The sequence below is a fragment of the Thamnophis sirtalis genome, unplaced genomic scaffold (genome assembly GCF_051295495.1).
Source record: "Thamnophis sirtalis isolate CommonGarterSnake01/CBP01778 unplaced genomic scaffold, rThaSir2_p1.2 scaffold_4, whole genome shotgun sequence".
Classification (NCBI taxonomy): Eukaryota; Metazoa; Chordata; class Lepidosauria; order Squamata; family Natricidae; genus Thamnophis; species Thamnophis sirtalis.
Window position 1 is genome coordinate 110,391,170 of NW_028261384.1, and position 16,538 is coordinate 110,407,707.

General features: G+C 34.9%; 3 protein-coding genes across 3 annotated transcripts; all 3 read right to left on the reverse strand.

The window, feature by feature from the left end:
• Nucleotides 1–1,046: 1,046 nt before the first annotated feature.
• Nucleotides 1,047–2,006, reverse strand: LOC148046166 (olfactory receptor 14A16-like). The gene has a single exon (XM_087714561.1). The coding sequence runs from the start codon at nucleotides 2,004–2,006 to the stop codon at nucleotides 1,047–1,049; it is 960 nt and encodes a 319-aa protein (XP_087570687.1).
• A 5,475-nt stretch (nucleotides 2,007–7,481) lies between these two features.
• LOC106547081 (olfactory receptor 14A16-like) lies at nucleotides 7,482–8,435 on the reverse strand. Its single transcript, XM_014064118.2, has one exon. The coding sequence runs from the start codon at nucleotides 8,433–8,435 to the stop codon at nucleotides 7,482–7,484; it is 954 nt and encodes a 317-aa protein (XP_013919593.2).
• Nucleotides 8,436–9,380: 945 nt separating this feature from the next.
• LOC106547080 (olfactory receptor 14A16-like) lies at nucleotides 9,381–10,346 on the reverse strand. Its single transcript, XM_014064117.2, has one exon. The coding sequence runs from the start codon at nucleotides 10,338–10,340 to the stop codon at nucleotides 9,381–9,383; it is 960 nt and encodes a 319-aa protein (XP_013919592.1). The 5' UTR covers nucleotides 10,341–10,346.
• Between the last annotated feature and the right edge of the window lie 6,192 nt (nucleotides 10,347–16,538).

Below are 16,538 nucleotides of genomic sequence, written 5' to 3' on the forward strand. Positions count from 1 at the left end.
ACACACACACAAAATAGCTTAAACATGTTCCTATGATGAATGTATAATGTAAAACTCTGTACTTCAATTGCAGGGAAACACAAATAGGGCTGCTATACTTTAGGTAAAATATTTCATTTCTTCCTGCCACCAAACTTTAGCAGCAGAAAAGAAAATCTTTTATCAATTTTCTGTTAACTTCCTACTTTCCTGTTAGATACATTGCATTCAACCATAAAGATTTATTCTAAAAACAGAATGTTAAACATATAAAGAAAACAAACTTGCTTCCCATTTTCTGTGCAGGCTTGAGCATGTTTTCACTTTTTATTTTATTTTTTCCTCATAATGTTTTTAGACAGGCATAAACTATTTGGTTTTTTTTTGTTGTTGTTTACAAATAATTCAAGGAGATAAACATATCCAGCACACCCACCATCTCCTATTTTCCCCATAATAACAATCATGCCAGGTTGACTGGAAAGAGATTTAGTGGTCCAATGTCACCCAGCTGGCTTTTATGGTCAAGGCAGGATGTGAACTCACAATCTTCTGCTTTCTAGCCTAAGCCAAAATGAATGAATGAAACAGAAAATTGTATCATTCCTAAAAGAAAAACAAGTAAGAAACCCATTGTAAAATTTATAAAGCATAACGTATATTTTCATACATTTATACCAATTTCTGCAAATATATATAATAATTAATGGATGTATTTCATCTTTAAAGAAACAGAGGTATGAAAGTGTTCAACAGCCTAGACAGCATTCACCTGCATTTCCTTAAGTTGTACTACAGAGATCTAATCCTAGATATTGGTCTGTGACAATACATATCTTTAACTAGATAAAGTTTTATTGAGTGCAAGTTGCTCACATTTATATACCACTGTTCTAAACAAAAATCAAGGATTCGTAAAAGAATGGTAGTTTTATCAATTTCACAAGGAGAAAGCATAACATATTGAATCAGTTCCATTTAATTTATTAGTTGGATTTACTTAAGAAAAGTTTTGTTTAATATTTGTATATGCACCCACAAAATGACCAAAAAATTTACAGAATTTATTAAACTACACAAAACTGAAAAATTGGGGGCAAGGTGTTGGAAAAAATATTGAGGATCAGTTTCCAGATTGCCATTTTGAGTTCCTTGTTCCTCATGCTGTAGATCAATGGATTCATGATTGGTGGCACCACACAGTAAAACATAGAAACCAGAATGTCTGATGTTGATGGGGAGCTGGATATGGGCTTCAGGTATGCAAAGGTACCACTTACCAGAAACAGACAAATCACTAGAAGATGAGGTAAGCAAGTAGAGAAGGCCTTCTGCTTCCCTTGGATAGATGGGATTTGAAAAACAGCTTTAAAAATCTTCACATATGAAAACACAATTAGAACAAAAAAAATGAATGCTAAAGAAGAACCGACAATGATTAACCATTCTTCTGCAACATATGAGGTAGAGCAAGATATCTTGAGCAGTTGAGGGATTTCACAGAAGAACTGATAGATAATTTTAGAACAGAACTTCCCAGAAAACAAATTTCCTGTATATAGCATAGAATAAGACAGCCCACACATCCAAACACTAGTCGCCATTTGGATACAGGCTTTTTTGCTCATTATAGTCTCATAATGCAGTGGATTGCCGATGGCTACATAACGATCATAGGCCATGACACACAGGAGAAAGAAGTGAGACATCATAAAGAAAACAAGGAAGAAAACCTGGCAGAGACATCCGGAGTAAGAAATGGCTTCTGTGTTCATCAAAGAATTCAACATTGATTTGGGGACTGTGACAGAGATGGAGCCAAGATCTTGCAAGGATAGATTGACTAGAAAAAAGTACATGGGTGAATGGAGTTGATGGCTATAAACAATGACAGTAATGATGATGATATTTTCAATAAGTGCTACCAAATAAATTATTAAAAAAAGAACAATATGGACTATCAATAGTTCCTTAGTATCAGGGAATCCGTGCAGAAGAAATTCACTGACTCCAGATTCATTTTCCATTTGGCTTTTTAGACTTCAGAGCTTCTAATAGGAGAGCAACCCTCACACTCTTTTCTCATGTACCTGTGTCAATATTCAATGTTTTTCAAAGAATTTATTTTGATATTAGAGTGCTAGGTAAAAATAATTTTATGTAGGGGATGTTCATAATTACCCTTGGGGGAGGGGCATTTCTCAGGAGCCTAATTTACTTCTGAAGTCATGTAGGTGTTGGGAAATGTGTTTAGAGCTCTATTCATTCTGCATTTAATCTAGGGGTGGGGGTGTCAGTAAATAATTTATCAAAGAGGTGCATGGGAAAATCAGACTATCGTGGAAGGCTGCAATTCTGCCCCCTACTGTTCTGCTACCTTCTGCTGCTATGCTACTCCTTGCTGCTCCCACCACTGCACCCCCTCTCCCACCACTGCTTTGCTGCCACCAACCTGCCCCAATTCCCTCTCCACTGTCTTCCACACCTGCCTCTGCCATGAAAGAGTAGACAGGGACAAGTAAAGGGCCAGATGTGGTCCAAGGCTCATAAAGTACATAGATGTGCTTAAAGCTATAAAGCAAATATTGTACTCATCTTCCAGATTGCTTTGACTGTAGCATCAGATAATTTCTGGGCTGACTCCTGTATTAAAAGTAATATATTTTTGACAAATATATGTGTTTTTTTTCCTTCTCCCCTGCCCCCCCGGCCCTTTCCGGCTAACTAATTCAGAGTTGCATATAAAAAGATCTGGTATAGACTGTACAAATAGCTCAGATGTAAGAGAATATATAGAGAGAAATGTCAAAAAATCATCCATGTAACAATCATCCAATCTTGGCATATCTTAAAAAAAAAAAAAACTAAGAACATATTAAGAATGTTTAATATGTTTAAATATACAATTATTAATCAAATATATTTTGTTTATATTATAAACATTTTATACCTATATTTACATAATATAATATAATACAATACAATACAATACAATACAATACAATACAATACAATACAATACAATACAATATAATATAATATTTGATTTGATTTGATTTTGATTTTATTACATTTATATGCCTCCCTTTTCCCCAGGGGGACTCAGGGCGGCTCACAATTCAAATCAGGGGAGGGGGGTACAAACAAGAAATAAAAGACGGAACATAACAATACATAATTTAAAAACACACAGCAGTCATACCATTCGAGGTGGGGGGCAACAGCTCTTTAGCCCCAGGCCTGTCGGAACAGCCAGGTTTTAAGGGCTTTGCAGAAGGCCTGGAGGGTGGTGAGGGTTCGAATCTCCACGGGAGCTCATTCCAGAGGGTCGGAGCAGCCACAGAGAAGGCTCTCCTCCGGGTAGTCGCCAGTCGGCATTGGCCAGCGGATGGAATTTGGAGGAAGCCTAATCTGTGGGATCTAATCGATCTATTGGAGGTAATTGGCAGCAGGCGGTCTCTCAAGTACCCAGGTCCAATACCATGAAGGGCTTTATAAGTGACGACTAGCACCTTGAAGCGTATCCGAAGACCAATAGGCAGCCAGTGCAGCTCACGGAGGATAGGTGTTATGTGGGTGAACCGAGGTGCACCCATGATCGCTTGCGCGGCTGCATTCTGGACAAGCTGAAGTCTCCGAATGCTCTTCAAGGGCTGCCCCATGTAGAGCACATTGCAGTAGTCCAGTCTAGAGGTCACAAGGGCACAAGTGACTGTTGTGAGGGCCTCCCGGTTCAGGTAGGGACGTAACTTGTGCACCAGGCGAACCTGGGCAAATGCCCCCCTGGTCACAGCCGACAAATGGTGTTCGAAAGTCAGCTGTGGATCCAGGAGGACTCCCAAATTGCGAACCCTGTCTGAGGGGCGTACTGTTTGACCCCCAAGCCTGAGAGATGGAATACTTGGCCAATTAGTAGGAGGGAAACACACCAGCCACTCGGTCTTATCCAGATTGAGTACAAGCTTGTTAACCCCCATCCAAGCCCTAACAGCCTTGAGGCACTAACACATCACATCAACTGCTTCACTGAGTTGGCATGGGGCGGACAGATACAACTGTGTATCGTCCACATACTGATGGTATTTTATCCCGTGCCGTCGAATGATCTCACCCAGCGGCTTCATGTAGATATTAAACAGGAGGGGGGACAGGACCGAACCCTGTGGCACCCCATAATTCAGGGGCCTAGGGGTCGATCTCTGCCCTCAGACCAACACCGAATGCGACCTGTCCGAGAGATAAGAGGAGAACCACCGTAGAACAGTGCCTCCCCCCCACCTCCCGCAGTCATCGCAGAAGGATACCATGGTCGATGGTATCGAAGGCGGCTGAGAGGTCAAGGAGCACTAGGACGGAGGCATAACCTCCATCCCTGGCTCTAATATAAAACAATACAATACCATACCATACCATACCATACCATACCATACCATACCACACCACACCACACCACACCACACCACACCACACCACACCACACCATACCATACCATACCATACAATACAATACAATACAATACAATAATATTATTTGCAGATTTGTTTATTCAAAAACCATGATGGTATTAGAGTTAATACCACCATGTTATTCTGAGGTTATAGAGGAGGAGGAGGAGGAGGAGGAGGAGGAGGAGGAGGAGGAGGAGGAGGAGGAGAAAAAGAAAGAGGAGGAGGTGGTGGTGGCGGCAGCAGAATTTAGCAATGGAAAATCACTTTTAATATTTTTTATAGGAAATATCTTATGCATCATGATCTCACCAGATGTTAAACTAGGGACATCTCACAGGGGACTCTGAAATGTCAAGATATTGTTTGCAACAAATGTACAAAAGTAAGGGATTTTGAAGTGTATACTGCAGAGCATATGAATTTTTTAATCATTATTGATATAGTATAGCTCTATTGATCAGCCTATAGGCCATATCAAAGCACAGGGTTCAAACACACATCAACAATATAATCTTATACAAACAATTTAAAATGTCTATTGGTATAGTCTAACTCTATACCCTACTGAGAAAAATATAATAGATAATTGTACTTGCTGGCACCCTCATTTTTGGGGTTTGACCCTTTTTTGAGCATAAAACTTTGAATTTGGTTTCACCTCTCTCTCGCTTCAACTTTATACAAGCTATTTCTGATTAATCAAAAGGTCTGATTTTGCCTCCTGCTTTTGCAATGATTGGGATCACTCTTAAACCTGCAATCTTTTGGCAATCTTTGAATTCAGCATGAAACACTCCAAACAATTTCTGTGTCTCTCAAACCCAACCCCATTAGCACCTTAAAATTACATATTCCATTTCAGAATCACCAGCCAAAATTCCTCTATCCCCCTGTTATTTCCAAATTTACAAGAACCAAAGCTTTTGATCCATTTCTCCTCATTCCATTGATGTTCGAAAAATGTCTGTTTTGTTTTCTGTCAACTTGGCATATCTCCTTTGTTTACAAGAACATACAAGCTAGATGAATATTATGATTATCTATTATGCTCTCAGGATTCTGTGTTAACTAAAAAAAAGAGTATCCCTTTCATGTATATGTGTCAAGATGCTACAGAGCAATGAGCAACAACATACATTAGTCATACATTATTTCCTGATGATTTAAAAGTATATTGCATATTTTATCTTCATTGCATATTATAATATTAAAATTATTTTGAATATTAAATAGTTTTTCTATTTTCTATAAACTGGACTCATGGGGTCAGTTTTTCTTACTGACCCTATGAGTCCAGTTTATCCAAAATTTTATAATGAAAAGAATATATTCATTCTGAATTGCTATCAATACAGGCCCTTAAAGCAAAGATGCTGAGCATAAAGATGAGGTATTAATTCAAAGGAAAATTTGAAAGTGAAATGTATGAAGAGAAAAGAATAAGTTTTATATTTTCATAATTTGATAAGCTAAACATTGTTCTTTGGACAGAATGAAAATAACTATGAGATTTGTAGAAATTTTGAATTATATATTTTTGAACCATAGCACAGTATAGATTTCTGCTTAGTGTTTTCTATTTCTTCTGCAACTTTAAATGAATGTTAAAAAGAGTGAAATTTTATGAATACACACACACACACACATTTGTATTCAAATATCCATCTATCTATTTACCTACATGGTTTCAGAATGGTAACTCTCATCTTTTTATATAGAGATTCATTAGAAGAAAATGAATTGATGATAAAATAGAAAATAATATCACAAAACTATAACAAGTAAAGTTATCATATACTAATCATGGGGGGCAACATAATTTAAAAAGAAATTGAAAATAATAAGGTTAAAATATTGTGGGATTTACAAATATACACTGATAGTCTTGGTGGTTAATACATCAGATTTGAACCCAGGCTCAAAAGAAAGAAAGGGATATGCAGAACCAAGGGATATTAGAACACAAGACAGAGAACTGGAAAAGATCACAAAGTATCAAGATCTTAAAATAGTAGTTGAAAACTATTGCATAAACTAACCATGGGGATCTTAGAAAATGTATATTTTCACAACATTTCCATCTGTCCATTGCAAAAAACCGCCTTGTTTAGATCCACAAATATACTACACTGATACATCATGACTATCCAAGTTCTTGGGAAGAACTTGATGCAAACTAAGGCCAACACCAGCTGAAGAACTGGAAGCTGTGATTTTACATTATTAGGCTTATAGAAATATTGTATCACTACCTTTTAAAGTAGTGTTCATCTTCCATAGATAAAATCATACTAAGCAAGCTCTGGATATTTGATAGGAAGATGACACAAAGTTCTGTGGATTTATGTGTGTTCCAGATTTCCCTCCCCCCCCCCTTTTTAATGCATATATTTAGCTTAATTGCAGGAAAGGAGGTAAGTTACACACACATGCACAGTTAAAAAACTGAATTATATCCACACACAAAAAAATAGTGATCCAATGTCACCCAACTGGCTTTTATGGCCAAGGCAGGATGTGAACTCACAATCTTCTGCTTTCTAGCCTAAACCAAAATGAATGAATGAAACAGAAAATTGTATCTTCCCTAAAAGAAAAACAAGTAAGAAACCCATTGTAAAATTTATAAAGCATGATGTATATTTTCATACATTTATACTATTGTTTTGCATATATATATAATAATGAATGGATGTATTTCATCTTTAAAGAAACAGAGGTATGAAAGTGTTCAACAGCACAGACAGCATTCACCTGCATTTCCTTAAGTTGTATCACAGAGATATAATTCTATACACTGGTCTGTGACAATACATTTCTTTAACTGGATTAAGTTTTATTGAATGCATGTTGCTCACATTTGTATACCACTGTTCTAAACAAAAATTATGGCTTCATAAAAGAATGGTGGTGTTATCAATTTCACAAAGAGAAAGTCTAACATATTGAATCAGTTCCATTTAATTTACCAATTTGATTTACTTAAGAAAAGTTTTGTTTAATATTTGTATATGCACCCACAAAATGGCCAAAAATTTACATAATTTATTAAACTACACAAAACTGAAAAATTGGGGCAAGGTGTTGGAAAAAATATTGAGGATCAGTTTCCAGATTGCCATTTTGAGTTCCTTGTTCCTCATGCTGTAGATCATTGGATTCATGATTGGTGGCACCACACAGTAAAACATAGAAACCAGGATGTCTGATGTTGATGGGGAGCTGGATATGGGTTTCAGGTATGCAAAGGTACCACTTACCATAAAAATACAAATGACTAGGAGATGAGGTAAGCAAGTAGAGAAGGCTTTCTGCTTCCCTTGGATAGATGGGATTTGAAAAACTGCTTTAAAAATCCTCACATATGAAAAAACAATTAAAAGAAAAATAATGAATGCTAAAGAAGAACCTAGAACAAGTATCCATTCTTCTGCAGCATAAGAGTCAGAGCAAGATATTTTGAGCAACTGAGGAATTTCACAAAAAAACTGATTGATGATTTTTGAACAGAACCTCACCATAAACATATTTCCTGTATGGAGCATTGAATAAGACAGCCCACACATCCAGACACTGGTTGCCATTTTGATGCAGGCTTTTTTGTTTAGTATAGTCTCATAATGCAGTGGGTTACAGATGGCTACATAACGATCATAGGCCATGACACCAAGGAGAAAGAAGTGAGATAGGATGAAGAAAACAAGGAAGAAAACTTGGCAGAGACATCCAGAGTAAGAAATGGCTTCTGTGTTCATCAAGGAATTAGTAATTGACTTTGGAACTGTGACAGAAATGGAGCCGAAATCTTGCAAGGATAGATTGACTAGAAAAAAATACATGGGTGAATGCAGCTGATGGCTATAAACAATGACAGTGATGATGATGAGGTTTTCAATGAGGGCTGCCAAATAAATTATTAAAAAAACAATGATATGGATTATTCTTAGCTCCTCAGTATCAGGGAAGCCATGCAGGAGGAATTCATTGATTCTAGATTTATTTTCCATTCAGCTTTTTAGATTCAACAGCTTGTAATAGAAGGTAAAATCTTAGGTACTTTTCTCATGTACCTGTGGCAGTATTCAAGATGAAGAGAAATGCTCTTCAATTTATTTTAATATAAGAATGCTAAATAAAACAATTTGTTTAATTATGTAATATTCCTCAGAGCACCCATTTCTCAGGAGCTTACTTTAGCAGTCTTAAGTCTATGAGTGGGAAAATGTGGTTAGAGATTTGTTCATACTTCCTTTAATTTACAGAACAAATAATGTCTTGATTGTTGTATACAATATCTATACTTTCACTTCCAGAAGTAAAGCTTCTTTAACAAATGCATAATTATTTTTGTTTGTTTTTCCTTGGCTAAATACTTCTGGTTTGCATGTAAGATACTGTAGTAGAGACTGTGCAAACAGCTCAATATAAACAAGATATTATATTATAAGAGTTTAAAAAGGAATATTCCAGGAAACACCTATGTAATCTTAGTTTATATTAAAAAAAACTAAACAATTGTTGGGGATGCTTAATAAAGTTACCTATACCTCAACTACATAATCAAATGTATTTTCTTTAGTATATGTATAGTTGTAACTATATTTGAATGAAGGACTACCTTGGTATACCATGAGTGTAGACTAGGAAAAAGAAGGAGGAGAATAAAATGTATAAAATAGAATTGAGTCAAAAGTAAAAAAAAAATCAACTTTGCATTTCCAAAACACTGGGAATAAACAAATACATTAGAACACTATCTTTTTTACAATTATTGTGTTTTATTAGGATATTTAATATTTTCCCACTTCAGAAAATTGTCAATATTTCAAGTTTCAACCTTCTATTAGTTTTAAATCTTTCTGGAACACGGTTTTGCCTAAATTTTGATGATATCCTATTTAAAATATATTTAATCTACCTAAATACAGTGTATGATTAAGTCAATGCAAAACTCACTGTGACATGGAAACATTAAAATATGTTTCTATAGCAGAACATGCTGAAAGAAATAATTTTGTGATGGCAACTGTGAGATCTTTGTTTCTCATGCTATAGATTACAGGATTCAGCAGAGGTGGGACAAAGGTATATATCATAGTCAGTACCAAATTCAAACTAGATGGGATATTAGAAGGTGGTTTTAAATAGGCAAACCACCCAGTGGATATCAATATGGAAAATACAGTGAGATGTGGAAGGCAGGTTGCAAAGGCTTTTTGTCTTCCATGAACAGAAGGGATTCTTAGCACTGTTGTAAAGATCAGCACATATGTTATGATGATGAAGACAATGCAAGCTCCCTCTATCATAATATTGATTGCCAGAATAGTAAGTTCATGTTGGTATGAATCAGAGCAAGATAGCTTGAGTAACTGTGGGATTTCACAGTAGAACTGATCAACAACATTAGAGCAAAAGGAGACTTCAAATGTTCCTGTAGTATGCATTGCTCCATTGAAAATTCCCATCAGCCAAGCACAAAACACCATTTGTGCACAAGCTTGTCTATTCATCACCATCCCATAGTGCAGCGGATGACAAATGGCAACATAACGATCATATGCCATGACTGTGAGGAGGAAGAAATCAGATTCAACAAAGGATACAAAGCAGAAAACTTGACCCACACATCCAGAATAAGAAATGTTTCTAGAGTTCATAAAAGAATTGGCCATGGATTTGGGAATAATAGTAGAAACAGCGCCAAGGTCCTGAATGGCTAAGTTCATCAGGAAGAAATACATGGGAGTGTGAAGGTTATGATCAAAAATAACAGCAGAAATAATTATGAGATTCCCTAAAACAATTGCCAGATACAGTATCAGGAACAGAAGAAAATGCAGAATCTGTAATTCCCAGACTGCTGAGAACTGAAGGAGCAGAAAATTGGAAGGGGATGACATATTATCCATTTTATTAAGAAGTATAGTATCTAGAAGAAAAGGAAAATTAAATTAGGCAATTCCAAGCTTCCAAAAGGATTTTCAGAAAGTTCTTTGGGCACTTCAAGTCCACAAGTACTGTCTAGTATTTATTAAAGTAACTTTTTGTTTGTTTCTTTATTCGCTAGAAGTGACTCTTATAACAACGTCTTCTTTATTTCCTCCCAAGCCTCTCTGCACAGACCCCCAAATTATAGCCTATTCTTATGTAAAAATATTTATTCTCAATTTTAGGCAAGAAAGTCAGCAGTGGATTTTGATTAGCCTTTCCATTCTGAGAGAGTTAAATTTTCAGGTGAATAGTTTGGAAATAGACATAGAAACTCACTTAAGAGAAGTACATAAAAAGATTATTTTAGTCTGTCACCAGAAAACATCAGCAATAACTCAGCAACCAGAACACAAACAGTTTACAACATTTTGCAAAGAAAATTAACATTGTCAGAAATTAAATTAAATTACTAAATTAAAATTCAGTTAGTTAACAGTTCTTAAAGACATGATCAGTTTGAAATATTTCCAGCTGACCACAGAAAATCTCTTCATAAAGAAATACACTGGTATCTTATTTCCACGTGAAATAAATATTTGTTGAAGGTTCATGTGATAGAATATGGACATAACATGTTGGTAGTAGTTAACACAATTATTAAAAAAAGAAAAGAAATACAAAAAGAAAGGAAAGGAAAGAAAAAAAGCTCTGCCCTTGTGGAAAACTTGGGGTGGCTTTTTATTATTGATGAATAAATAATATGAATGAATATGAATATTTATTCAAATTACTACATATACATACACTTATACACACACACACACACACACACACGTGTGTATGTGTATACACAATTCAGACAGAAATATCAGCAATTTTTCAGGGGATAGGGCTAGAGAAAATCTTAAAATTTCTCAGTAGGAATACAATATATTAAATAGAAAGAAACACTGATATGCAGTCTTTGTCTATGAATCATGTCTTCATTGATATGAATTCTATCTCAAGATATATTTAATATATTATTAAAGCTACTTCAGTGCTATAGATTCCAGAATCCTGTTTTGATCATGGCAGGTGTCAGAAAAGGATGCAAGGTGACAAAAAAAATTCTCTCTTCATCTTGACATTATTGACCAAGTTGTCTTCATCACACAAAGCCCGCCATCAATATGAATTGAAGCCATGTAGGCATAAAATATAGGAAGATTGTCAAAAATTCATGTGGCACAAAATATCAAACAGAGAATGTTTGAAAATGGTCTTGTTGTGAAATTGTAAAATCTACTAGTGTACTAGTGTAGCAAGAAGTATTCAACACTCACTTTAAGTACCTTCAAAGGGAAAAATTCTCCTGTTTTCCAGCTGAATGCCATAGTAATCATATTGGCTGGGCTAGTTAATTATAGTGAAGAAAGATTTATTTTAAAAATATAAATAGCATATATACATCTAACTTTCTTAATTTATTGTGGCTTGACACATGTATCAGACTAAGCCAACTTCATACTCTCCACTTTAGGATCATGCAGGAAGGAGACCAAGGCAATAGGTCAAATTAGATCATTATGGATTTTTTTAATGCAATTTTTTATCATAGTAATCCTTTAACTCTGTTTATGAGCTTGAAACTTGTAATTGAAAAAAAGACTTGTAATAATAAAAATGTAACTTTTTTATTAACAATGTTAAAATTTTCCATTTATCTTCTGATCTAATCCACAAAAGATGAAGTCATAATAAATATATCAATGTCTATTATAGTAAACTGAGATAAACACTAACCCAAGAACAGTGACTATGAAATGTGAAATAGCTAGAGTAAAACCAATGCACAAAGTAAATGCATGCAGATAAAATGATTGGTGATGGGTAATCAAAACTCCAATGCTAGAGATAGAGACACATAAAGCAGTTGATTACTAGAATAGAACTGAGTATCACTTTAATCTCCCCAAAGTGCTTTGTCAAATAACAGAAGTATAACTCTTGTCTCTAAAAGCTTTAAAGCAGAGGTAACTTTTAGGATTCATGCTAGATTCATGCAGCAGCCTTCCACAGCTGCCATGTGATCATAGAAACAATGCAATTGGTTTAAAGTATTGTAGAGAGAGGCTACATACATCCTTCTATATACTCCGAAGCACATTTTAAAGACTTTGTAAATAAACTCATATTGATGATATCCAATTTCATCTCATCAACTGAAAGTAATCCAAATTGTTATTGAAAAGAAAAATATGCACAAGAATTTTTAAGATTGTATCAAGTTTTCTAAATGCTTTCCATCCCACAGTCAATTCAACAAAATGATCAGTAGTCTAGATTTGCATTACTGCAAACTTTTTAAGAATAGATCCCTCCTAGTGAGTTGTTACCTGCTGCTTCATGTTTTACACATGCTTTCAAAACTTATTGCTATTGTCAGTTTAAGAAATAAATTCTACAAGAAAAAAAGGAAACTATCCTTTGCATTAACATTTTGCTTTAAAAGCACTAATAAAGTAAAAATATGCTGAAAAAATAGAGGAACAAGGAAAGAGCAAGTACAAAGCAAATAAGGGACTTCACTCTTGTATACATACTTGCTACTTGCTACTTTTTCACATGTATTTTAATTGCAATACTTCAACAAATTCTGAATTTATATTTGAACTGAACTCATCATTTTAAGAACATAAAAATGATTTGCTGTTTGATATTGTTACATTATAAGGACAATAGAGGTGGTGTGTATTTCTGATTGCCTTACATTCATAATTTTAAAATTCAGATGCAATAATTTTGTAATTAGCATATTTTGAAATGTCCATAGTTTTTATCTTGCAATCAGATAGTCTCTTAGAAACCAATTGAATTATAATAAAATATTACCATCTTTTGATTACATATGAAAGCCCAGCTCTACTGCTGCTGTTTAATCTATGTTGATGAAATCGACAAATATATTGAAATTTCAAATGTTAGAGTTGTCTAAGAAGTTCAGAAATGGCTTTAAAATGCAAAGTATATAAAGAAGAGCATACTTTATCATTTAGCAGTTTTTTGGGGGAACTTACCATGAATTTTCTCTTCAGGTTTGAAATGCATGATATTATGAATGACATTTAAATAAGTTTTCTCCTTTCTTTCTTTTTTGTTGCTGTTGTGTCTATTAATAGGAAAAAAATGTTCTTCTCATCACAAGAAAAATATTCTGTTTTTATCAACATAGATTTATTGTCTGTCATTCAATGCAAACTAAGATTATAACTTTGCAGAATATAACTACGCCATGGAACTCTATATCTATATCAGGAATTTATTTTCTCAAGGCAGAATAAGTCAATCCAATTAACATGTCCTAACTCAAATGTTAATTAGTCACTTTGGCTCATCTACTCTCTACTTTTTGTTGTTAAGTAAAATATCAGCTGGTAGGAGGAGCATAACAGGAAATCCTGGATTCATTAACAAACATACCTACTAATATCTACCAACTCCACAAAAAGGCTTAGCAATAAGTGCCTTCATTGTGAGTATGATAGGCTTGAGTGCAATTTATAACAGCAAAAGTATAGTTTGATCAGACCAAAAAACATTTATGCCCACATAAAATGACATTTTGTAGATAATTAATCCTGACAAGTCTTAGGCAGGAACTGCAAGGAGTGAGATGTTTTTGCTCCATTCTTTGATTCTTTGCTTCTGTATATAGTGTATTCTAGTCAACATTAATAGCTATGAATTGACTTATCGTTAATGTCAGGCCAACTAAGTAGTGCAAATCAATAATTACCTATTTAGGAGTGCTGAAACTATTTTAATCGATATTGGCTCTAAGAAGTTATATAGGTGTCCCATTTTTGTTTCTTAATGAAGTTACCTGGAAATATATACTGTGTGACAAATGCATGCAAAAAATATACAATGTCAATGACAAGAAACAATCCAATAAAAGAATTTCTGATAATTTACTTATTTCTAAACATGCAGAAAACTTCCATGTTATCTTTAGTTGATTGTGTATTTCTTTGGTTGTATTCAAATCATTAACAAATTATTTTATAATTTTTTTCTAAAGGTAGCAAAATGTCTGTCTCTTCTGTTATTTTCAAGCTACTGTAAATACAGCAAAGCAGCAGAAATCTAAAATGAATCAAAAGTTGATACCTTCCCCCTTTTCACATTTATACTTTAGAGGAACAACTATGGCTTGTTGAAGTTAATTGATACTGTGTTTTCAATATTAATATTTTTGGTTTGTTTCTTTTTGTATTTTTTTAAATGTACCTCTATTTTTGTTGATCTGGGAATATGAATAAATAAAAAAGAATAGCATATTAGATACACATTAACAACTGTTTTTTTTTTCCTGCCACAAGCCTTCATTTGAGGTATGGCTTCTAGATAATCACATAGATATCTGTTGTGGCCCAGCAGGAGCCGTTGGAGCTGCCACCAGACTCCGACAGCGAGGGACCCTATGAGTCGGCCCTGGAGGATGTCGATGACCCTGGACAGGGTTCTGACTCCGAGCAGGACGCAGAGAGACTGGTTGGCCACCAGGTGGTGCCTGAGCCTTGGATCAGTGGGGAGGAGACAAGGGAGAGTGATCCCGAAACCAGCAGTTAGTTGTCCCTGGATGCACACCATCGAAGAGCTACTCGGCGTCAAGAACAATTACGCAGTCACAGGAGATAATTGTGCTCAGCTGGTGGTCATTAGGCTCCTCTCCAGACTATAAAAAGACTGCTTGTGACATGCCCCTCTTGCAGAAGTCAACGCATTGACTAAAGAGAACGTAACTAACTTGGCAGGCTGAATGCTGCCAAGATTTGTCTGAATTGCTGCCAAGGTTTGTCGGACTTCCTGTCAAGGTCCTTATCTGTTTCTTTGCTTGGCTTTCAGCCACCGAGATTGTGGCTTCTTGGTATTAAAAGTACATTCTAGTTAAGCTTGTCTCGGCTTTCGTTACTGGATGGAGAAGGGGGTCAGAACAGATATCTATATGATCCCTTGCCCTTTGAGCACTTGCTTTTATAAAATGTAGAATACCTTGAAAAGGGTAGAGGAATACTAAATTTAGTATTTAGTCAATAGAGCTGTTCTCAAATCATAACCACTATTGGTCAAGCCCATTGTAGTGTTTTGGTCAAAGGGACCTTCAGGGACAGGGATTATTGATTTGGTAATACAGGAAACTGACCAGGGCAAGAATGAGAAAGGTAGGAATTGAATTCTATCAAATTGCACTCATTAAACATTATGGGGCAATATTATACTATATTCAAAGGACAAAAATATAACAACCTGTATACATTTTGGGCTATGCCATATTTATTGTGAATTGGGATCTGTTTAATGAAGAGTTAACTAGACTTCTTGTCATATACATGATGATCTTCCAAGCGCAGAATATATATTTTAATCCATTATATTTCCAAGAATTAATTCATGACTCTGATCAATAAAATTGATGGACCAACTTTAGCTTTGGACAGTTGTGGAACAAACAACAGTTAAAGAAAACCAGAAAAGAGAAATGTCTAATGAATATACTAGATATACTCATATACTAATAGTAACAAAGTAATACATTACAGAAGTTATAAAAAAACATATGGATATATTTATTACATAAGGGTATCAATTGTCGGAAGGAAAGAAAAATGTAGAAGTAGCATAATATTGTATATGGGAAAAGTATTAAGGCCCAGGAAGGTTCAAATGAAGCTTCCACACAAAATTATTTTATGAAGCCATGTGGTTTTCTCTCATCTAAGAGTAAAATAAATGTTTGCATTCATAGCTTCACTGTGTTTCAAAGGTTTCAGTGCAGATAATACACATGAGTAGAAACAACAATTGAAATTCCAGTTATCCAACATCTAGAAGTGTTAGAACAAGTTCCTGAATGTGTGCAGTGCCTTAGGCAGAACAATCTTAAAGATTTTGCAAATAACAAAAACTGAGATGACAAGCAGAGATATCCATGATGGGGGAAAAAAAGTTAGGATGCCAATTGTGATGATATGCTATGTGACTATATTAGGCATTTTTAATATGTATTATAAACATCATAGCCATCATTTTCACTGAAATACTTTTGATGACATAAAATGTTTTATTGAGACAGATATATCTATTTACCTTGATAAAAAGAATTATTATATCTTTATGTGATAAAATTGGAA

Bases quoted from the DNA above. Each gene is read 5' to 3' on its own strand.
- LOC148046166 (XM_087714561.1), bottom strand. From the start codon at position 2,006: ATGGAAAATGAATCTGGAGTCAGTGAATTTCTTCTGCACGGATTCCCT.
- LOC106547080 (XM_014064117.2), bottom strand. From the start codon at position 10,340: ATGGATAATATGTCATCCCCTTCCAATTTTCTGCTCCTTCAGTTCTCA.
- LOC106547081 (XM_014064118.2), bottom strand. From the start codon at position 8,435: ATGGAAAATAAATCTAGAATCAATGAATTCCTCCTGCATGGCTTCCCT.